General features: G+C 45.8%; 1 protein-coding gene across 1 annotated transcript in view; it reads right to left on the bottom strand.

Moving 5' to 3' along the window:
• Positions 1-24110, bottom strand: part of LOC136674319 (unconventional myosin-XVIIIa-like) — a 93979-nt gene that overhangs the window by 24100 nt on the left and 45769 nt on the right. The window contains exons 13-28 of the mRNA XM_066650251.1: positions 22801-22891; positions 21616-21808; positions 19458-19544; positions 18110-18251; positions 17851-18010; positions 17265-17451; positions 16956-17160; positions 16073-16182; positions 14146-14211; positions 9978-10106; positions 5061-5204; positions 4459-4548; positions 3411-3530; positions 2985-3099; positions 621-748; positions 378-532 (exon numbers count right to left, since the gene is read on the bottom strand). Of these exons, the coding sequence (XP_066506348.1) occupies positions 378-532; positions 621-748; positions 2985-3099; positions 3411-3530; positions 4459-4548; positions 5061-5204; positions 9978-10106; positions 14146-14211; positions 16073-16182; positions 16956-17160; positions 17265-17451; positions 17851-18010; positions 18110-18251; positions 19458-19544; positions 21616-21808; positions 22801-22891 (2122 nt within the window). The remainder of the gene's footprint in view (positions 1-377; positions 533-620; positions 749-2984; positions 3100-3410; positions 3531-4458; positions 4549-5060; positions 5205-9977; positions 10107-14145; positions 14212-16072; positions 16183-16955; positions 17161-17264; positions 17452-17850; positions 18011-18109; positions 18252-19457; positions 19545-21615; positions 21809-22800; positions 22892-24110) is intronic.

Raw genomic sequence — 24110 nt, 5'->3', positions numbered from 1 at the left:
CACAGAGAGAACACACCACACTCCTCACAGACAGTCACCCGTAGCGGGAATCTAACCAACAACCTCCAGGTCCCTGGAGCTGTGTGACTGCGACACTACATGCTGCACCACTGTGCCGCCCATAGGACAACTTTTATGTTCAAATGATATAGTAAACTAAATACAGACAAAAATAGAGATACATGTTTTTCCCAAAATAAAAAACAATTCAGATCTGAGTCACGATTTTGGTCTGATCATGTGAACAAAGCCTAATGGATGATTCCGTTATTGATGATTCCCATGGCAACACGATCAGCAGGTATCACACAAGGCCACCCCTTGACACTCAAGAGCCTGGACGTTATTAAATATTGTACGAGACACTGCTAACTCACTTCCTCTGCTTCTTCTCCAGCTCGTGGTTGCGGCTCTGCTGACCCTCCAGGTGCAGCTTTGTGTCCTGGAGCTCGGCCATGAGCCTCTGGCACTTCTTTTTGGCCTGCTGTAGAGACCGCTGGCTCTCTTCATGGTCCGCCTGCAGGTCAGTGAGCTGGGGGGACAGGGAAGGAACATGGAGACAGTTCATCACACATTCAGTGCTGCACAATGCTTCCTTGAGCTGGAGGAAAGGCACCTACTTTTCTCTCTAGGTGCCTCTTATTCTGCTGCTCTGTCTCCAACTTGTCGTCCAACTCCTGCTGTAATCTCTTCTTAGTGAACTCGGTTTCTTTGATGGCTCTCTCATACTTCAGCTTCCATTCACCACCTGTGGAAAACACACACACACACACAAATCACAGTGAAGGTACAGTCACAGAATAATAGTCACCTTTGACTTGTCAGTGTGGTGGCATCTTAGATGTCACTTCTTGGTCCCTTCAAATCAGGGGTTAATTAATTAATTTTAAAAATTGTTTAATTGTTACAATTTTAAATATTTTAAATGTTATCACATTTTTAGATTTTCATTCATTCATTCATTATCTGTAACCCTTATCCAGTTCAGGGTCATGGTGGGTCCAGAGCCTACCTGGAATCATTGGGCTCAAGGCGGGAATACACCCTGGAGGGGGCGCCAGTCCTTCACAGGGCAACACACACACACACATTCACACCTACGGACACTTTTGAGTCACCAATCCACCTACCAACGTGTGTTTTTGGACTGTGGGAGGAAACTGGAGCACCCAGAGCAAACCAACACAGACACAGGGAGAACACACCACACTCCTCACAGACAGTCACCCGGAGGAAACCCACGCAGACACAGGGAGAACACACCACACTCCTCACAGACAGTCACCCGGAGGAAACCCACACAGACACAGGGAGAACACACCACACTCCTCACAGACAGTCACCCGGAGCAGGAATCGAACCCACAACCTCCAGGACCCTGGAGCTGTGTGACTGCGACACTAACCTGCTGCACCACCGTGCCGCCCTTTTAGGTTTTCTGTGATTTTAAAAATCTCGTCTTAACTCCAGACTTTTATTTTGTTTCTCTATTATTCAGCCCTTATATAAAAACCTATAAATATTTACCCATATTTCACAGGAGGAGAGTATAATAAACCTTCAAGGTACACATCCCAATTTAAGACCTGTAACCTTAGCAACAACAACAACAAAAAATGTAGGTACCTGTACAGGACTTTTATTTTGGAAAATCTACCTACTCAGTCATTCTTACTGTTAGCCCTCAGTCGACTGAAAAACCAAGTACAAGAGCCAAGGTGATCAGACTGTATCCTACCACCTCTCTCATCATCGAGCAGAAGAACCCAGTAAGACATCCCCAGAGAGAAGTGGGCATTGTTTGACTGAACACTAGAAAGTTTGCTTTCAAAAGCAGAGCCTGAGATGTGAAACCCATTAAAGAATCCATGCCTCGGCGGGTTTGTCAGACTCCACGGAAAGTGTCTATTTCCTTACTCTATTACAGCTGTTCATTCATGAATACACACTGTATACACAGAGACATGACAGCTTCCTATGATTCGGAGCTCTGATTCCTCAGACAGTTCTCGCAGAATGGGAAAAGGCCAAGCGGCTTTTAACGGCTTTAAACCCGTTACACTGCTGTCAGAAATCCTGTAAAATCAGAGCATGCTTATGCCATGAAAATGTCCATGCTAGCTCTGTTCCTATTAGACACCAATCATCATAGAATAGCATTAAAAGCTAATTTATACTCTCAAGTAATCTTCCATCAAAGGGTGGTAGTTTAAGAAATATAAAGAAATTATGTGGGTTTTGTAAAATAATTGATGTTATTTGATACATATTTGGAATCATGTATTCATTTATTCATTGTCTGTAACCCTTATCCAGTTCAGGGTCGCGGTAGGTCCAGAGACTACACACCACACTCCTCACAGACAGTCACCCGGAGGAAACCCACGCAGACACAGGGAGAACACACCACACTCCTCACAGACAGTCACCCGGAGGAAACCCACGCAGACACAGGGAGAACACACCACACTCCTCACAGACAGTCACCAGGAGGAAACCCACGCAGACACAGGGAGAACACACCACACTCCTCACAGACCAGGACACTGGAGATGTGACAGAGAAACTACCTGATGCAAACATGCCATTTTTTATAATTATAGTTTTTATATGTAGAATCCTTGCAGAGACTCTATAGAGAATTTTTTCTTAAGAAGTAAATGAGTGTTACGGAGGGTTAGATAGATAAGGTCATGTCTGTATGTGAAAGCATTCCTGAGTTCTGAGGCCAAGCATCAAACTGAATGATAGGAATATGGCACATATTTGTAATAAAATCCCAGCCTGGAGATTGTGTAGTTTCCAGAAACATGTCAAACTCGTCAGAAAAGAGTCCACTGTGAGTTTAAACATGGCCAGGAGACACTGTAAGGGTTAAACCCGGGTCACAGGAGAAATTTGTTAAGTGCCGTCGTAAAAGAAATTAAGCACGGTTACGGCTGTGAAGATTTTGTGGAGCTAAAACTCCACTTTGTTATTTTTACCAGCTTCATCGTCGTCATCCATCTCGCCGTTGAGCTCCGAGGCTCTGATGAGCCGTGCCTCCATCACCTCCATCTCCATCGACTCCATCTGCTTTTTCATGGTCTCAAACTTGGCCTGGATCCAGAGTAAAAACAGACAGCGCGATAAGAGCATTCAGTAGCTGTAGACATCATTGCCGTAGAGTGATTGTCCTCCACATAGTAACTCCGTCACACCAGCTTGGAACGTTTATCCAGTGATGCTTTGCGGAGGCAATTTCAAGGACATTACTCTGAGTGCATTATTGCCAGGCTTGTCGCTTTAGTGCTCTGCATATATTCAGTCAAGCTGATAAACATTAGCTCTTTTGTGGACCCTGGGGCTGTATCCTCTGCAGTGGAAGTCAGTAGCTGAGGTTAAACTGGAGAGACATGGGTCTAATTTACCTGCAGCTCCTTCATGTCCTTCTCCAGACGCAGTCTCTCAGCCGTCTCGGTCTCCAGCAGCTGGGACGCGGACTCTCCAGTGTTCCTCTCGTCCGTGAGCTCTGTGGACAGCTCTGTTATCTGGAGGGACCAAAGCAAGCATGCTATTAAGTCACAAGAAAAAAATCTACAGCACGTTCAAAGCTAAACCAAATCAGAAAACTAGGTTTACAAGATTTCTCAAGAACGTTTACACGATGCTGTGAAACAACAGTTAACAAGAAGGTCCTTCTAACTGGCTAACACAGTATCCGCTCTATATGCTTGGAGGAGAACATTAACAGTCATTAAATGCCGCAGCCGCTTGGACAACTGCTTGCGCCGGCATTTATTCTGCTTTATTCACCTGCTGTTTTGTGGTCTACAAAAAGGGGTTGCAGAAATAGCATCAGAACATGCAAATCCATTCAAGCTAAGTAGGTGTGGGCCAGCTCTTGGATGGAAGACCTCCTAGGAAATCTAGGACGACTGCTGGAATTGGTGTTGGTGGGGCCAACAGTGGGCACTATCCCTGTGGTCTGTGAGGATCCCAGTGCCCGAGTGCAGTGACAGGAACATTGTGCTGAGCAAACAGCGTTGTCCTTCAGATGAAACGTGAAACTGTGGTCCTAACCCTGAGGTCTTAAAAGGGTCCTGAAAAGTCGTTGGAGCGTTACTTAGACCGTGTGGTAAATCTGACAGTGGGCTCACTCCTGAGCTCATAATCGCCCCTAGCTTCAAATAAACTGGCTTTGTCACGCTGTCTCATCTCCTCTTTAAATAATAGCTGATGTTTGGTCAGTGTACTGGTGCTGATTGACCGCTGTTGCATTATCCGAGAAGGTGCAGCACATTGGCATTGGTTGAGGCAACTCTATATTGTACCAAATCACGTAAAGGACTTTAGGCATCTAGAAAAGCACTGTATAAGTGTATGCATCCCCATATAAAGATAAATAAGGCCTACAAATACTTTGCTGCTGTCCCAACTATAAGAAAAGTACAAGAAACAAAGTGCCATTTCTCTTACCCTGCTCTCCAGTCGATCTGTGGTCAGTCTGAGCTCGTTCCTCTCCTTCTCTACCTTCTCGAACTTGGATTTCAGTAGCTGGATCTCCTCCTGCAATTACAGAAAGTACATGTTGCATTCCGGCTGGGATACACTTCACCCCACCAGTGCAGTAGGGTGGAGGCGGCGAGTGAGAGGAGGCACATGGGACCTTTGACCCTACTCTCTCGTGTCAATATACATGGACAGATAAGGCTGATCTGGTCAAAAGGCTCCCTCTTCCCTACTTCCCCTACTTCCGTCTTCATATGATACCACCCCAAACAGCAGCTGAAAGCCCAGTTTCACCATGTGGCTCCATCTAAACCCAGACTATTATTCAAGCCTCCCACCTGCGGACGTTCAGCTTCGGACGGCTTTGAACTCGGATCGAGATCGGGAAGCTGGTGGAGCGGGACTTATCCGACACAAAAGCTGTTAGATTACATCAACCAAGAAAGCAAACGCTATGTAATTCGCGCAGCAGAAACGAACGAAAGGGAAATCCGCATCAGCCCATGCGTCTGGAGAGTGATAGTGTGGGGGAATAACCATAATGGATACTGACAAGAGGATGGACTCACATCTTTGCCTCGGATCTGCTCCTCGGTCAACTGCACCTCGATAAGTGGACGCACCGTGGTGAAGAGCTTCCACCAGGGCCAGCCCTTCACACCCCGGTTCTTCTTGATGTTCTTCTGGATGCAGCGGATGGCCAGGTCCTGGACCTGAGAGACAGAAAATGATGGGTCAATGACCTGACAGAGCTTTTTCTTGCACCGCAGTCTGAGTATAACATTGCATTCATTAGCTCCAGTGTTTGAGAATGATCTCTCCTGATGGGATATTGTATATTATCTGTAAACCTTATCCAGTTCAGGGTCACGGTGGGTCCAGAGCCTACCTGGAATCACTGGGCGCAATGCGAGAACCTGGAGGGGGCGCCTGTTACATCCATGTGCAATTAAATATTAAGTATCCAAGGACAAAATATTAATTACAATATTCAGACAAATTGAAAGTGGAAAGCTGTTCTAAGAAATTGAAATGTTTAGAAAGAAGTGAGTGCGTGCTAATGTCTGAACATTAGTGTGTGTGTGTGTGTGTGTGTGTGTGCTTTCAGTCCTGTAACTGGCAGGAAAAAAAAATCCATCAGCTTTTCAGAGGGAACACACATACAGAAAGGCTGGGAGCGCCTCTGATTAATTAAATCAAACATCAGCGCGTCTTGGCAGACGGCTAAAGCATTTTGCAGCGTTTACACGTTGCCTGTACGCAGACGTCTCCAGCAGCTACCGATTTTGTGAAAACCCAATTAAAGCGACACACTGCTAAGCATCAAGTGGATTTAGCCCCTAAGGCGGCCTGTTCGGCCAATTACAATTTGTCACGGCATGAAAGGCTAGAAACATGTTTTCTCACACACGCACGCAAACCCAGACACACACAGCGAGGCGAGGCAGGGCCGGGGAGCATCTCTAACAGGGCCTCAGTTGGGATGTCTAGCAAATAATAAACAAAGCCGTCAGCAGCCTAAACAGGTCCCGGGCTCTGTAATCAAAAGCAACTCACACTACAACAGACAGGGGTCTAATCAGACAAGAGCGGGGGCACAGCCATTTTAATCCAGTTGTACCAGTACGATTCCGAAACACTTTTGATTGTGGCATCAAGCTTTGAGGGCTTTGATCCAGCCTCCAGTTCTGGGATCGGGAAATTCCTTTAAAACGGACACAGTAAGCACATTGTACTTTGACCTGATTTGTCATAACACCACAAGGATCAAACCTTACAACAGTGTTCTCCCCCGTCTCAACAGTCCTGTTCCTTTAAATGATAACGAGTCGCTCGCTGTTCACCCCGACCCCGAGCGCACAGCAGTCAGAACGAGGAGCGGAAACGCTGTTTTTTAGCTGTTTTCGCTTGGTCCTCTGACTTTGCAGAACTCAAAATCTAACTGGGTGTTGTTGTTACACTAGGGGAGGGATACGTGTGACTTCCTGAAGCAGCTGCACACAATGCTCAATGCCAGACACTTGGCGCAGGGGCCATCCACAAAGAAGTAGGTATTTCCCATTCCTAGAATTTCCTGTAGAATAAGCTCAACACAGAATATCAGATAACAACACAACAACAGAATTTATGAGATAACTGACCCCCCATACAGCGGCTGGAAGTGAGTGGAGCGTCGATAAATTTCACACGTATCTACAACAATAAACGATGTGCTCCCAATCTCTTATTACACACAGACTTGAAACAAAAGAAGAAGCATCCATCTTCATAATTGAAGTGACTCCTCGTAGTCTGGCCTTTCTCCACCTCTAAAAACTCCTAGCCCATGCCTACCTCCGTGAAGAATAGCTTCTGCACATGCTCCTCCTCTCCCTGCGTCCCTATTCCCACTCGGAGAGCATTACTCACAAGCTACTTGCACCCTGCCACAAAGGGGAAAGGAGCAGAGATAATAGAAATATCAATATCAGGGGAAATTACTTAAAGGAAAAGAAAAAATAAAGCAGCCTGAAAAGAAGACAAAGGAATAAATCCACTACAAAGCAATTTCCCGACGTCGTCCGTGCTCAGAGCACTCTCCCTGGGCTGCGGCGCACGCAACGAAACTGATAGCTCTGCTCAGAGTGTGGTGTAACCACACGGTCCACTGTGGGCTCAGGTTTCCAACCCTTCACAATGAGGGGTTCTCTCTGTTCCTGGCTACAACTCCAGCCAACCCCTAATTTAAACCGAATGCAACCGGTCTCTGTGTAGAGCTGGTACGAAATGGGAGGTCTACATCTGTGATATCATCCACAGCTGTGTGAGTGACTGGGTGAGTGTGTGATGTCCTGGGATCGACCGGGACCCTGTCCATTCCTGCCTTGTGAATTGGCTTCTCTTATAACTGTCCTGGTGTGTGAATGAATGAGTGTGTATGTGTGAGTGAATGTGTATGGGCCCAGATATGGATTGGCGCTCTATCCAGGGTGACGCCCTAGTGCCCGATGCAGTCCTCCAGGGGGTCGGTCGTTCCTGGTCGAGAGTACGCTGTGCCTCTTCTCGCCAGTGTGTGTGTGGATTGAATGTTGAGTGTTTATTGTAAAGCGTCCTTGGGTTTCTAGAAAGGCTCTATGTAATTGTAAAGTGATTGTGGGAAGGCTCTGTGGAAGATGGATTAATGGGTGAATTTAAGAATGAATTGTAAATATGAGCTGTATGTACCTGAGATTCTGAAATGGAAAGGTGCGGCACAAACCAAAACACTTTTCAAACCCTGCCACGACGCAAGAGAGGCCCAGAAAACCTTTGAGCAAAGTCACAGTGTCTGGGAACTGAAGAAACGATGGACACAAGCCACAAGTTAAACTCTCCTCCAGCTTTAAATGCCGTCAACACCCCTGCAGCCAATGTGCTCATGTCTTGGAGAGACGCGGCTCGATCCACAATGAGACAGACAGCCGAGTCCTTGATGTTCATTATGATGTGTCATGGCCGGACGGTAAAGCGCTCAACTGGAGCCGGGATCCTGGAGACGGAGCTGTGACTGGCAGGATCTGGACATAAGGAGCCCTTGATAAAAGATGGCCAGGTGCCATTTTGAAGTGAGAGATCAATAACGGGGGGGAGATGGGCGCCTCTTTTGGCAGCTTGGCCAATCAGGCCGTGATTGAAGTGCATGTGTCAGGGTTCTGAAGTTAATCCAGATGGATGCTGTGATGCACCGGGCCCAGACAGCAGAAAGCGGATGATTCGATATAGAAATACTTTCTATGAAGTGTTCCAGCTCCCAGCTCTGCCTTATAGCAGCACAACAACACTTACAGCACTCACATCACATGACATCAGTGGCGTGCATATAATAAACAAGACTATTTGCTAACATTTTATGCAACGGGTGGTGCTGCTGTAGCACAGCTCCAAGAAATCAGTGTGTTCTCTCTTGTGTGCTCCTGGTACCTCTCCCAAATCCTTGTGAAACGGGAGGTTGGTGGTAGGAAGTGTATCCGGCTTAAGACTTGTGCTGGTGGATGGATCATGGACCTTGTTGGTGGATCATGGACCTTGTTGGTGGATCATGGACCCGGTTGGTGGATCATGGACCCGGTTGGTGGATCATGGACCCGGTTGGTGGATCATGGACCTTGCTGGTGGATCATGGTCCTTGCTGGTGGATCATGGTCCTTGCTGGTGGATCATGGTCCTTGCTGGTGGATCATGGTCCTTGCTGGTGGATCATGGACCTTGCTGGTGGATCATGGACCTTGCTGGTGGATCATGGACCTTGCTGGTGGATCATGGACCTTGCTGGTGGATCATGGACCTTGCTGGTGGATCATGGACCTTGTTGGTGGATCATGGACCTTGTTGGTGGATCATGGACCTGGTTGATGGATCATGGAACTGGTTGATGGATCATGGACCTCATTGGTGGATCATGGATATTGTCCGTGGGTCATGGACCTTGCTGGTTTATAATGGACCTTGTTCGTAGATCATGGAACTGGTTGATGGATCATGGACCTTGCTGGTGGATCATGGACCTTGCTGGTGGATCATTGAACTGGTTGATGGATCATGGACCTTGCTGGTGGATCATTGAACTGGTTGATGGATCATGGACCTCATTGGTGGATCATGGATATTGTCCGTGGGTCATGGACCTTGTTCGTAGATCATGGAACTGGTTGATGGATCATGGACCTTGCTGGTGGGTTGAAAGACTACACCGAAGCACAAAAGGACCTGTTCACACTAGTCCAACTTTCACCAACAAAACACCTGAATATTAACGGCATCGAGTAAAATATGGAAATCTGAGCCAGATTAATATCCAAAACTGACAGAGGAATTAAAAGAGAGTCATTTATGAAAACAAAACTGAGGAGTGTCTTTATTCACATTTTGTTAAATGTGAGTGAGTGAGTGAGTAAGCCAACAAGCTACTGAGTGAGTGTGTGAACAGGTGACTGAGTGAGTGAATGAGTGACGGAGTGAGTGATTGAGTGAGTGAGTAAGTGAAGAAAATGAAAATTGGAATAAGACATTTTATGTGTCTATATTTTGAACATTTTGTTAAATGTGAGTGAGTGAATGTGTGAATAACTGACTGGTTGAAATAAGTCTTTTCAAACCTTTGTAAAGATATATGTTTACACAGTAAATGAGTGAGTGAGTGAGTGAGTGATGCTCCACAGAAGCAGCGTTTTTAAACATCTATTTATTGTGTAGGTTCATGTCAGTTATCAAGAAGGGCTTATTTAGTTGCTCCTGATTTCGTGGATATTTCCATGCATTCATAACCTTTTCTCTAAAATATTTTAAATATTTCATATTTAAATAACTCTAAAACTCACTCTGAATTCTGTACTTGAGCAGGAGTTTATTCCACTTACTTTTCACCTGTTTTAGAGTTGTTGTTTTTTTTCAAATGCTCTGATGCCGATGTGCAGTGACAGTTATTATATGTAAAGCTGCTGTGTTTGGTGCCAGTGACGGGGATGTACCTTTCTCTTCTTGAAAGCCTGGCGGGACAGGTATCCCCTGCAGGACGCCTGGAACAGGGTGATGTTCCGCCTCGTCTGTTCATCCCTCTGCTCCTCGAGTTTAGCCAAGGTCCCCGCTCTGAAGAACACCTACAAAACACAACACACACATTTTAAAATGCATTAGTGAAGAGCAGGGCGGAATATCATTAAAAAAAATTCATTTCCAAACAATCATTTTTGATATTTCTTCAAAGTGGGTGTGGCTTAAAGAAGAAAGAAGTGTAAGATAATAATAAAACTGCACACAAATAAAAGCACTGCTGCTAATAACATGTCTACAGTCTTTAGCTTAGGCAGCCAATCAGAAGTTTGGATTATGGAAAAGCTTTCTCATTGGCTCACAGGTGCTAGGCACTGAAATTTGCTACTGCACGTACATACTCATTAGCATAGAAGTCATTTGGTCATCACCATAAAGCTACTGGATTGTGATGCTCCTTTCTCATAAAGAAAGCACACATCCTCAGATGGTAATTATTATTAATAAATTAAAATGCTGTGAAATATATAAACAAAAAGCTTTAATATGACCTTAAAGTAATGTTTATGACTTGCTTTTTGTGGTCAAAACATCACAGCAGCGTTCTCCCCCCGTCTACACAGCCCTGTTCGGATCGGCCGGTTTCAGCGTCTGTTCCTTTAAATGATAACGAGCCGCTCGCTGTTCACCGTGACCCCGAGTGCACAGCAGTGGGGAGCTCTGGTTTTTAGCCATTTTCCCTCAGTTCTCTTTCTTTCTCTGTTTTTACTCAGTGCTCTTATTACTCCGTTATAAACTCACATAAGTCTCACATAAACAAAGACTGGGTGCTCTTGTTTCACAGTGTGTGGGTTGGTGGGCTCCACATCCCCACATATTTATTGCATAAGCATTTTTCATAGTACGTCCCATTTAACATGACGCAGACTGTACATACAGCCCTCTGTTGAAACAAATAATGCTTCTGTTACTTTTCAAGGCACATTATAAATATAACACTTCATATTGAATACTATTCTCATAATGACTCATGACAAATTCCTGATGGAAAAGCTTAGCTGAGGAAGCCCAGCTGTCATTAAAACACAGTGCATCAGCTTCCTGTCAGAATACTCCAGCTCTACGCTTTTATCATTAAAAGAGAGATGCTTCAAGATTTCTGCACAAACACATGCAGAAAATAAGAGGTAAACAAAGCCATTGAAGATGCTTTGATGTCAAATGCTCCGTTCTTGAGAAACAGAGAGCAGTTCACAGAGGAGGAAGTACTTCTGAAGTCAAGGGTATTATTAATTGGGAGTGTGTCCCTTGTTGAATGTATTCCTCTGCAAAGGCTTACACTAGATGCAGGAGCATTCATTTATTCATTCATTTTCTGGTCTTCATCCTGGTCCTAGTCGTGGTGGGTCATGGGGCACACGGTTCCACCGTTCCTGGTCTGTTGGTGTGCTCAGGTCTATGGAGATTCGACACAGTGTGAGACGAGTGTGATGAGTGAATCTAGTGTAAAATCCTGGAGCAGACGAAGCAGTGGGGGCTCTGGAAGCCCACGCCTGACTGGGCAAAGAATATCAGCACAAACCTGAAGAAAACGCACCAATCGATGAGCGTTTAATGCACATTACAGCCTGGTCTCTTATAGAGCGTGATTATCTCAGAGGGAGAGCAGCTGCAGAATCGCTGACGGCACAAGATCTGTGTGATTGGAGCCGCTAGGAGGCATTGAAATTATTCTGTGACCATATGGAAAAGTCCAGTATTGTCCGACTTAACCTTCATCTTCATCGGATGCACCTGTAGCTCAAGGACGCCCAACCCCATCGGCTCGAGGCGACATAGAATCACCTGTTCTGGTTTTTATTGTTCTGTTTCTGGCAGCAGTGGGTCCCAGTACAGACTTGGGACACACCGTATGGCATAGTGGACACTGTTTCTAGGATAGTTAGTCCACCTACAAACACTACAGTCTGTGGGAGGAAACCCAAACAGACACAGAGAGAACACGGGCATGAAAGACCCTGGAGCTGTGTGGCACTGACTTGTTACACTTCCCCAATAAAGACTTCACAACGACTTATTTCCTAGGGAACAAAGTCTGGATGGTTTAGTTGTTTTGAAGATGCCAATCAATATTTTAAGGAAACCTCAGCTCTACCCGGTCCATAGATTAGGCTTCAATAGCCGCATATGTACCTCTTTAACCTCTGCTATAAAACAAACTCATCAGAACCACGGTCCAAATCTGCCCACAACAAAACAGATCAGTTTGGTGTTTTCCTGTAATCTACTCCTAAGAAGTCACTTCTAACTTACTTCTTCCTTCAAATGCCAAAGGCTAGCAGTGGCCAGAACAATTACCCACGCGTTCCAAAGTTATAACACGGTCCAATAAATTCACCCTCATCTGGGACTAGAGTTTGTTTACACACCGCTGTTACTCCCCAGCTTCGTTCCAGCTGATGGGATTAGGCCACTGCTGTTTATTTTGTGATTAGTGGACGAGCACTGCCAGGAACCCAATCAGTGTCCAGCCACGGCCCGGACAATGACCTCAGCACAAAGGGAAGACCGTTATTCCAACACGGTGCGGGTGAAAGATAAAAAAAATTATGAAACCACTGACCAATGTGTCATTACAGAGAGGGTCTGTGACTGTAAACAAACTGCTTATTTAATGGAGCTATAAATGAACTGCTTTCTTTATAACCAAGCTGGATCGAAATGACAAAGGCGGTTGAGTACCACTAGAAACGTGGAATGGTGGTGTAACATAGATCTTAAATGGCTTTATTTGCGTCGTCAAACCTGTGAACCCTGGTTCATATGATCAACACCGTAAAGATGAATTTGGTCCAATCCCATTTCTTATTTTTACCCCTACCTCTGGTTCTTAAACTTCACTTTGCCCCTTGGAGTCTTGGGCTATGAAACGGGACGACCCTTCAAGAGCCTGATATGGCAGTTACGAGTTACGACACATCTCCCATTTACTGTATAAAGCCTTGTTTCGACTTAAGTGGTTTTGCGTCGGAAACGTCGTAACGTGAACTTCGTGTGTGGTGTGCGCGGCGGAAGAATACACGGTTACGCGGCTCGGGACCGAGGAAGATAGGTGTTAGGATAGGATAAGTTCTTACAGTATGTTATTTACGTACAGTATGTACGTATGTTCCGACTTACACCGAAAATCAGTTTACGACGCGACGTAGGAACGGATCAACATCGTAAGTCGAGGACCCCCTATAGTTCTTCATCCCCAAGTGACTACCGGTGCTCTGTGGGCATCTCCGCCAGTCTGCAGTGATATCAGAGCAGAGCTGTTGGACTTAAGTTAAATTTAGTGTGACGTAGGAGTTCAGAAGTGTTCCACAATCATATATTAACACCCACTCCTCACTGTTCTGTGACATGAAGCTGAATTCAGATTCTTATTTAGTAGATGTTTCATCAGAACTTCCTGTTCCACCTTAAATTTAAGGTGGAACTTAAACCACAATCTAAGGTGAAACTGGAAATGTACTAGATAACTGAGACATTCAAACATTCAGCTTGTTATGAAGTAAAGGCTCATAATACACTGAATTACATTAATCTTTGGTAATACAATATAGCTTTTAAAGGATAAAATAGTGACACATGAGTTTATTAATGAGGCATTCATTTATGGCCCTCTCAGTTTCAAGGGCCACTTTACATTTTCGTATCACTTCACCCTACCCCTGTATCCCAACAAGACTTGACACCCCCTACCCCTAGGCAAAACGGAGGGGTTGGACTAAAGGGTAAAATGGGATTGGGCATCTGGTCATATTCACAGTCATCTGCAACTAATAAGAATAATTTTGTTAACCTCTCAGTGGGCAGCCGTGGCCTGGTGGTTAGGGAATCGTGACTAGTGCATGTGTGCTCACTGCCCCCTAGTGTTCACTACTGCATGTGTAAATGTGTGTTTCGCTGCACGGATTGGGCTTCCTCTGTACAGTGGCCAATAAAGTGTTTCTAATTCTAATTCAGTGTATAAATACACTTTAACAATGCGTAGCACAGTGGTCCTCAGCGGGGGTCTGAGATTTAAGTCAACAAGGGGGATGTAAGAGAGGTCACATTAAACAATTCAGTGTGAGCTGAATCTAAACTAGGCCTCACCCTGCTCAGTCCCATGTGATAACTGCTCTTCTCCAGGTCCAGAGACTCCAGCAGCTCCTCTACGGCCTGTGAACACACACACACACACACACACTATTACATGAACATCCTAACATCTTAAAACCACTCAGTGCTCTACTAGCGCTGATATTGGCAAAGTATTGCAAATACATTGCTACATATTGCAGTAGGGATAGTGCAATATATCAAAAGAGCACTGATGAAGCCTTGATATTTGGTGAATATAAAGTTGCCCAAATAAATAAATAAAAGAAAAAGCAGCACACGAACGCCTCGACTGACTTTATTAACAGAAGGCACCGCTAAAAATAAGCAGATAAACAAGACGAAAACGAACCGTACTTCCCAGTAGAGCGCAGCCACTCGTCCCCTAAATGTCCTGCTGCTGTCACTGAGTCAAAACAGCCCAGAGAACGCCAGCTCTCTCTCTCTCCCACTCAACATCAATCTTTCACTTTTTCTCTTGCTCTCTCTCTCCTTCTCCTTATCTATCAATGTCGTTCTCTCTCTCTCTCTCTCTCTCTCTCTCTCTCTCTCTCTCTCTCTCTCTCTCTCTCTCTCTCTCTCTCTCTCTCTCTCTCTCTCTCTCTCTCTCTCTCTGTTGTGGACAGGTCTTGAGAACTCCAGTTGAATAGCCCCATCTAGATTACAGTGTAGTGGGGTGGGTAGGTGGTGGGGGGGGCACTGACAGCACTAAGGGGCCATTGTTCCAGTCTGTTTCCACAGAAACCCATCAGTGAGACGCTGGCACAGGGGAAATCAGCCGCTCGCTCTTTTCTCCTCCGCTCTCCTCTCTTCTCCTCTCAGCTAAGGCCGGCTTTTGTGCATTCTTTCTTTCGTTCTTTCTTCTTCCCACCATTTTAGTTTTCACGAGGCCTCCTTCCAGAGGGAATTCTAACACAGTTGACCTTCGCTCTTCTCGCGCTCCTCTCGTCAGGACGTTGAGAGAAGTTTCACCAACAGGTTTCACTGCTCCCCCTACAGTCGCAGGGTGGAATTCACATTTTCAGCACTGTTTTGAAAATAAAGGGGGTGGTCCTGCCCTCCTCCAAACGATACATAGTGCAGTTTCAGCAGTGCCCTATTCGCCATGTTACATGTCCGTGAATCATCACAATGGTTTTGAAGCTGTAATTATATGGTGAAAGCCATCGGACAGACCAACAAACCGGAGCATGGCGACTGCCCACATCCATCACATCAGCTGACGGATTCATGCACTGGCTGACAACATTCAATGTGATGAGGGGAGGGGAGTGCTCCCTCATGACTCCCACACTTAGGGATTGAACCGGTGATCTCCTGATGATTGGACCAACACTACATCACTTGGCCAATCAGAAGCCCCACACTGTTTTGCTTTATAAAAATAGGTTTATTTCATGAATTATATTCTGTATGCCATATACACATTAACACCTTATAGATGTCTTTATAAACTATTATAGTTGCTTATTTTTAGTCACGTAAATTTGGGAAAGTGGGATCATAAATCCAGAAGATTTAAAACCCATAGTTACAGGACCGTAACTCCCGCTTGCATCAGCAAATCATTAGGGCCCGAGCTGCTAAAGAGCTCCCTGGGCAGTGGCTACATTTCTCAGAGCTGATCATTACAATAAGTTTTGGGCCATTTTTCTGAGCTCTAAGCCCCAGCGCAATTAATACATTTCTCCTGTCTGCGCCCCTTATTGATTCGAGTGGGAAACGCAGCTGGCGAGGCTTGATTAAGCCATCACAATGGGCCTGATTAAGCGGGTTTATTTCTCTGTTACACTGCCACAGTCGCACAAGAGCGCGAGATGAGCTGGAAGCTTTCTCTCATTTCGCGAGCCCCTAAAAGCACTTTATTCTCCCCCGCCAGGTTCTCCAGTGCTCACTTCAGAGCAAAGAGGACGACACTCACCCGCTTCTCGTCCTTCACGATGTAGTTTCGCCCAAGCTTTTTGGTGAGGTGAGGGGCCAGGACGTCGAACCGACGCCGGAACTCGGAGAAGACCATGTGGTCGGGATACCCTGGGAAAAGGTTAAAGGGTTTGAAGATGTAAAATTAGATTGCATAGATTGTATCTATAAGGTTCTTAATCTGAAATATAAGCAAATGGCAGGACACTTCATTCATTATCAGTAACCGCTTATCCAGTTCAGGGTCACGGTGGGTCCAGAGCCTACCTGGAATCACTGGGTGCAAGGCGGGAATACACCCTGAAGGGGGCGCCAGTCCTTCACAGGGCAACACACTTTCGCTGACACCTACGGACACTTTTGAGTCGCCAATCCACCTACCAACGTGTGTTTTTGGACTGTGGGAGGAAACCGGAGCACCCGGAGGAAACCCACGCAGACACAGGGAGAACACACCACACTCCTCACAGACAGTCACCCGGAGGAAACCCACGCAGACACAGGGAGAACACACCACACTCCTCACAGACAGTCACCCGGAGCGGTCAAATGAAGCAGACCAGTTCTGGGCCTTACTAAGCAGCTTTGGTCAAGACACCACAACATCATTTTCCCTCTCTCTAACCATCCCTGTTCAGAACGGCCAGTTTCAGCGCCTGTTCCTTTAAATGATAATGAGCCGCTCGCTGTTCACCTCAACCCTGAGTGCACAGCAGTGAGGAGCGAGGACTCTGGTTTTTAGTCGTTTTATTTGCGCTGTCATATAAACACAGGTCCAGTGCTGTGATTGGAGAGACCCTGACGAGGAGGCGGGACTATTCTAAAGTGTCGGTACTCTACATAAGATCCAGCACAGTAACAAAATGACTCCCATGTTTGCGTACCTTGCCTGTAGATGCGAAGAGCATCCAGCAGCTTGCAGCCCCTAAGCTGAGCCCTCAGTAAAGCCACGTCCAGCTGCATCAAGCCAGGGTCACAGCTCTCACTCTGGGCTTCAGGAGAACCTGCTCCTCGCGCCGCGTCGGCACGGGGTAGAAAACAGTGCACAAAGTGGACCCTGGACCGCCGGACTGTGTCCAGCAGGGCATCCTGGGAGAAGACGAGAGTGGAAAAGATATCGAAACTTACTGTGTATTGTTAATAAAAACAAATAAATACAGTTCACTTGTTTATCATTGTCTTCTAAAACCCACCACTTGCAGTTTGATCTGGATGCAGAGGGACTTCTTCTTGACGGCAGCCATGCCCGTGGTGAAGGTCTTCCTCATGCTGGTGGCCCGGCGGACGGCCAGCTGGGAGCCTCCCTCCAGTCCGGCGATGGAACCTGAGAGAACCGTTGCACTGCCCGAACGACCCATGAACAAAGCGCTGATGTTCTTCCTTTAAAAGTACAAGAACACTCTTCAAAAAAACAGTTCTCCAAGGGCTCTTCGCTAAAGTCACCAACCACAAACTCCCAAAGAACTATTCGCATTCAAGTGCATTGGGATAATGTTCTCCAGATTGCACAAGGTTCTACACAGAACATATATACAGCACCAGCAAAGGTTCTGCTTGTGTTACGATGTCAATCTTCTAACAGTAGAACAACAGGTGCTATTTAGAACCCAAGTCATAGAACTATTCAAAATATTTTTACTTTGTTCTGATGCACTGAATTCGAATGGTTCTTTGAGTGTTTTGTGGTTCTACAAAGAACCCTTGTCTTTGTACGAGTGTACGTTAGTTTTAAATAATTCGTAATTCTGGCTCAGGTGATAAAAAGAAGGCGTGTCTTACTTCTGGGAATTCTGCAGCAGACTGGCTGAACTCTGGGAGGCGGGGTTTTGTTTGGCGTTACTCAGCCAACCACGAGTGTCGTACTCCACCCAGTCCGTCTCGTGGCTGTGTCCGAGCAGGAAGTGCTGAGGCCGCTCGCTCTTCAAAAGCAACGTGTGTCCTGGGGGTAAATAGTATACGGAAATATGTGTTTCTGTTGGTTCACTGGCTGAAATCTGATTGGTTAAACCATGTCTGAAGTATTGCTTGGTTGTGAGACCTTTGCTCTCTCCCTCTGCAGGACCATAGTAGCCAAACAGCCTCTCCAGCAGTGTGTCTTCTGATCCTCCAGGCTGTAGCGCCTCCTCCTCCATTAGCCAGAGCAAGCCCCTCGCCTCGTCCGTCCTCGCTGGCGTTCGGATCTAAATCAAACACACGCAAACACACCGGTATGTAGTGGCTACCTGATACGCACCTCCATCTATCAGCTCACACTCCATTTTCTCAACAAAAGGTGCTCACAGTTGGAAACTACATCACTGCCAAGACAAATAATGACTGGTGGAAGAACTCAGCAAGAGCTCTGTCTGCTACTGACCGAGACACTCCACAGAAACTTCACTTTCACAACATCAGTATCCCCTTAAAGGTGATTTATCCCCCTTCTTTTCCACAAGAGAACACACTTCTGTGTCTTAAGGAAACATCTGTGACCTGCTTTGGTCAAAATACCAAAAGGATCCAACACCAAAGCAGCATTCTCTCTGGTTTTTAGCTGTTTTTGCTCTGTTCTCTTTCCTCCCTGTTGTTGTTTTCTCGTTGTTTAAGCCAGTTAGCATCGTCTTTGCGCTCTCATACACAAAACACTACAGATTTCTCCACATTGTCCAATCTGAATAACATTAATGGAGACCTGGAATGTATTTGGATGACTACAGACCTGCTTGTTAGCAAGCAGCTAGCTTTCTAGCGCTAAAATATAAAAGCACAACTGGGACTCCAAGCCTTGCCTGTTTACCTACATCTAGGGAAAGTATAAAATTGTGTAAAATTGTTTTTTTTGAAGCATTCTTTCACATTTGTTACAGTAGCTGAAGTCTGTAGCACAATTTACAATGGATTTATAACAACAGCAAGCAGCACTGTGTTTATCTCCGCTGGCGAAGAGCTGGACTTTGATCAGGCCTCTTTTTAATTTCATGCTTTATCGTCCTAAACCCAATGTTAAACAACACTTTCTCTGCCCAAGCAATTATCACGTTGTCGAGTGTTGTAAAAGGCGCGGAGAAGCTAAGCCATTAGCCGGCCCCGTTCTCATTCTGCCTCAAAGGCGACGGAGCGCTCCTGCAACCCTCCACTAAAGGCAGGCCACTTTAGCAATTATCGAAAAATTGCTGCCTCTTTTTTTTGCCTGTCTTGTTCCTTTGTCTCGCTTTAACTCCAGCTTAATGCAAGAGAGAGAAACTACAATAGCAGACGCTGATACTGGAGACAAAGCGCTTTCTACTTTCAGCACTTTAAACCCTGAACAAGGGCAGACAACAGCACAGAAAAGAAGACAGCTTCACAGAAACATTCAAATTGTGTTTTTAAATAGTTTAATTGAAAGCTGCGAGTGGGGCTCTTACCAAAGCTTGAGTGGACGCTTGGTCTACGGCCACGATGGACAGAGAAACGCTGGGCTCCATGTCATCTAAGGCAAGCTCTATGTTTTCCTGTGGAAATAAGGTCTGGTTAATAGCTTCAGGCACGTAATGGAACATGCTCTTCTAAGCAGCGTAAACATGGATCGTCTCCCATTTCATAGCCTTCTGTGACCGAATTAGCTTCACTACCACTCTTTGTGTCCCCACATGTCGCCCATAATTCTGTGTAAAGCTAGGCTTCTAACATAGGCTTCTGTGGCTGATTGACTTAGTGATCTCCTGCTAGCGTCTTGAGCTAGTCGGTGTGTTAGCGGTTAACAGTGGTTTGTTTGTTTCAGAGGGAGCTTGTGATAGCCTTGAGACTTCCAGTTGGATAGTGTCTTGTGTTGGGGGAAGACGTAGTGAGTGGGTGGACACTGGCTTTGGCGGAAATCTGAGGGATTTATCTGCGAAATGTTAGTGAACAAGACCTTAGGGGTGAAGAGAGATAGAAATCTGCTAAAGCTGCTGAAGCCATTACATGAATTGAATAAGAAGCAGATTTGGGGTAAAACACATAAACAATGTCATCATATTAATAAACATTGGTTTGAACAACAATAAACAGTTCCATAAAGTGGTCTACAATTACATTAGATACAGAGGGAACGTCTATTGTGGGTAAACACAGTCCTCTCTGGTTGTTTACATTCAGAAGCTAAGCATCTTTTTAAGGTGTGTTTGAGGAGGAACAACACTGTTGTTTGTACGTGGCTGAAGTTGAACTGGTTTTAGGTTTTTAATCACTGCTTGAATTACCACAGAAACTCATTTGTTACTCGAGCTGTTTAGTTTTGTAGCAATGTCGGTAATGCAGCTAGTTATTTGGAGACATTTCCACCTTAAATGATCAAAAAACCAAAAATAAGTCAATATTACCCTCCTGCTGAGCTGGAATAGGGCAAAATCCTCATTTAGGTTCATGGTTTTCAACGTTTGGAGTTCTCTCTGTTGTCTACATATACTCCAGATGCCTCTGTCATGAGCAGAGCGAGAGAAAGCCTAGCATACAGGACTGAGCCAGTTTGTTTACTCATTTACAGACATTACAGACTCATTTAAAGGGCTTTGTAAACACATTAGACCCGTTTTCAAGCGCGCAAACAGACTGGAGAGCAACAAATTCTGAGGAAACATCTTCTGAAATGTATAAAAAACGTTTTTTGTTACAATAGTAAACGTCACCTGAGGGATACCGCCACGTCAGCCAATCCTTTATAAGTTTGAGACCAGATTTAAATATCAAAGTAAAACCCCAAAATCAGTTCAGTGAAAGGTGTCTCGAGGTCCAGAGGAAATGTATTTTGTTTTGTGTAACTCGATTTGGAGGCTGCAGTTAGCAGCGTCAGTTGTGAGTAATAGGGCTTTTAGCGTGCCGCTGTATAATTTAGTAGCATTCAGAGAAGGCCAGAACAACACGGCCTGGTTTTAGAAACATTCAGCTGCTCAGGGCCTGTTACATTTCTGTGGAGGTGTGACCTCTCCGCTGAAAGAGCAGACTGTCATTAATATGTGTATGTGTGTGTACACAGTATTTAAATTCTTCAATTACAGACTGTAGTCCACCTGTTGCTCTGCATACTTTGCTAGCCATGATTTGCATGGATTATTCTCAGTGTTGCAGTGGCACTCACTTGTGGTGTGTTAGATTGTTATGAGTGGATCAGACACAGCAGAGCTGCTGGAGTATGCATCCATCTGTCTATCTATCTGTCTAGCACTAGAGAGTAACTCCAGTTTGTTTAACAGAGAGACTCTTTACTGGACCTGCTCTAACAGGAGGGGGATATCAGTCCCAGCAGGTGGAGGGAAGATCTCCACTGAGTGTAAGATTTAGGAGTGTGTGTGCTCAACAGCGGACCACGGGGGATGTCTCAGATGCAGCGGGGGGTGTGACACAGGGGGTGTGTTGATTCAGACGAGGAACTGAAGCTTTTATTTTTTAAAAAAGAAGAGTCTAAAGATTTAGTGCAGGAGAAAGCAGCAGGTTCAACTGGGATGAGTCGGCAGGAATCGACAGAAGAGAACTGGGAGAGCTGCAACAGGGGGGTACTTGTGTGTGTGTGTGTGTCTGTCTGTGTGTGTGTGTGTGTGTGTATACCTCCTTGTATCTATCCAGCTCCTGAACGAAGGTTCGCTCGTGGAAGAGGGCCTGCAGCCGCTCCTGGGTGTAGTTATGACAGAGTTCCTCAAATGTCCCTCCTCTCTCACTCTTCACCTGCCGAGGATTCTGAAAACCTGGAGTATCCACAATCAGCACCGAACACAGAGAGTGCTGAGAGGACTTCAGAGCCCTAATAGAGAGACACAGTGAGAAAACAGAGAGAGAGAGAGAGAGAGAGTGAGTGTGTGAGAGAGTGAGAGTGAGAGAGAGAGAGAGTGAGAGAGAGAGTGAGAGTGAGAGAGAGTGTGAGAGTGAGAGAGAGAGTGTGAGAGTGAGAGAGAGTGAGAGAGTGAGTGTGAGAGAGAGAGTGAGTGTGTGAGAGTGAGAGAGTGAGAGAGTGTGTGAGTGAGAGTGTGAGAGTGAGAGAGAGAGAGGAGAGTGTGAGAGTGAGTGAGAGTGAGAGTGAGAGAGAGAGTGAGTGTGAGAGAGAGTGTGAGAGTGAGAGAGAGTGAGAGAGAGTGAGAGAGAGAGAGTGTGAGAGTGAGAGAGAGAGTGTGTGTGTGTGAGAGTGAGAGAGAGAGTGTGTGTGTGAGAGTGAGAGAGAGAGTGTGTGTGAGAGTGAGAGAGTGTGAGAGTGTGAGAGTGAGAGAGACAGAGAGAGAGTGTGAGAGTGAGAGAGAGAGAGAGAGAGTGTGAGAGTGAGAGAGAGAGAGAGAGAGCAAGAGAGAGTGAGAGAGAGAGTGTGAGAGTGAGAGAGAGAGTGTGAGAGTGAGAGAGAGAGAGTGTGAGAGTGAGAGAGAGAGAGAGAGAGCAAGAGAGAGTGAGAGAGAGAGTGTGAGAGTGAGAGAGAGAGAGTGTGAGAGTGAGAGAGAGAGAGTGTGAGAGTGAGAGAGAGAGAGAGAGAGAGAGAGAGAGTGAGTGAGAGTGAGAGTGAGAGAGAGTGTGTGTGTGTGAGAGTGAGAGAGAGTGTGAGAGTGAGAGAGAGAGACAGAGAGAGAGTGTGAGAGTGAGAGAGACCAGGGAGGGCTCGGATCAAGTGCGAGTGATGAGGGGGTGGAGAAAGAGCATGAATTCTAGAGCGAGAGAAGGCGTTCAGGGAGAAAGAATACAGACAGAAAAAACAAAAAGAAGGAGTGTGTGTATGAAGTGTGAACAGATGAGTGTGAGGAAGAGAGAAATCACCTGTTGATGAGGGAGATGAGGAGAGTGAAGAGTTCAGAGTATAAACCAGCAGCTACAGCCTCCAAACACTCCATCGCTGTGGCCTTGGAGCCTGGACACACACACACACACACACACGCACAGGAGTGCTTGATACATAATTCAGCTGCGGTGTGTGCGGTAAACACTAGAGCACTGGTAAACACACCTAAATAAACAGAGGCGAGGAAGAAATCTTTCTGGAGGAGGAGTAACAGCCAGCTCCTGAATGTTCAAACACCAGTTTACTGCACCATCACAGAGGGGTTAAAGCAACACTAAGTAGTATTTTTACCTTAAAATTACAGCTTCAAATTCATTGTGATACTCCACTGACCGGCAATATACACAAAAAAGGATCTACTGTTGCTATTCTGGTCTCAGCACTGCAGAAACTGTACTGTGTAGCTTCTGGAGGGAGGGTAGGATACCAACCCCATTCCCTACCCATCCCACCTTGATTTCAGGGCAGCTCTGTAAAAGTGAATTACACTCAGCCTAGGAGCAAAACACTAATTAATTAACTTCATGTTGCACCCTGAAACTACGACAACAGAACAGTAGGTTTTGTGATGTCACTTCTTTGGGTGAAGATTGGCACAGATTTTGTAGCACAGAATAAGAGCTCAGTGAAAGCCATGTCAGGTATGCGTCAGGAACCCTGCCCTGTAGATACATCAACAGCACATTCAAGAGATTGGGGAAGGCTTACCGTGCCCCTGTGCACAAAGCAAGGTCCATACAGGGGTTTATAGCCTATATATGCAGAGAATAAAGAGTTTGTGGGTGGAGCTATAGCTACAGGGTCTATGAAGTGAAGCTGAAGTCGGGTCAGTGTTGATGGGGCGTGCGGGGGTCGCTGGCAGAAGTTACTGGTGCTGACTTTAATGCTGTAGAATAAGTCTCTACACGGAGACTACTGTATTGGAAGCTAAAAGTTACAGGGAGTGTTTACAGTTGATTTATGGATTACCGCCTTTAGTAGACTGTCATCTGAGCCTTACATCATTGTTATTGCACAGGTGTTCAGCACCAATAATGAAATCTGAATAATAAACCAAACATGGAGGTACTGAGTGACTCTGGCTTGTCACCAGAAATCAAATCAGTTCTCATTTGAGCTTCCCCTCGCTTCGCCTCGCGGCTCTCTGCACCTGTTAAACGCTTTCAGACATCAGGCAGATCACAGCGCCACGCAGCCTCGGGCCGTTCAGATGCATGTTTGTGTGTGTGTGTGTGTGTGTGTAGGTGGGGCCTTGGGTGACAGCCTCGTGCAATACACCCAAGCTTAT

This window comes from Hoplias malabaricus, chromosome 18, assembly GCF_029633855.1.
Source record: "Hoplias malabaricus isolate fHopMal1 chromosome 18, fHopMal1.hap1, whole genome shotgun sequence".
Classification (NCBI taxonomy): domain Eukaryota; kingdom Metazoa; phylum Chordata; class Actinopteri; order Characiformes; family Erythrinidae; genus Hoplias; species Hoplias malabaricus.
This window is presented reverse-complemented; position numbering and strand designations above follow the sequence as displayed.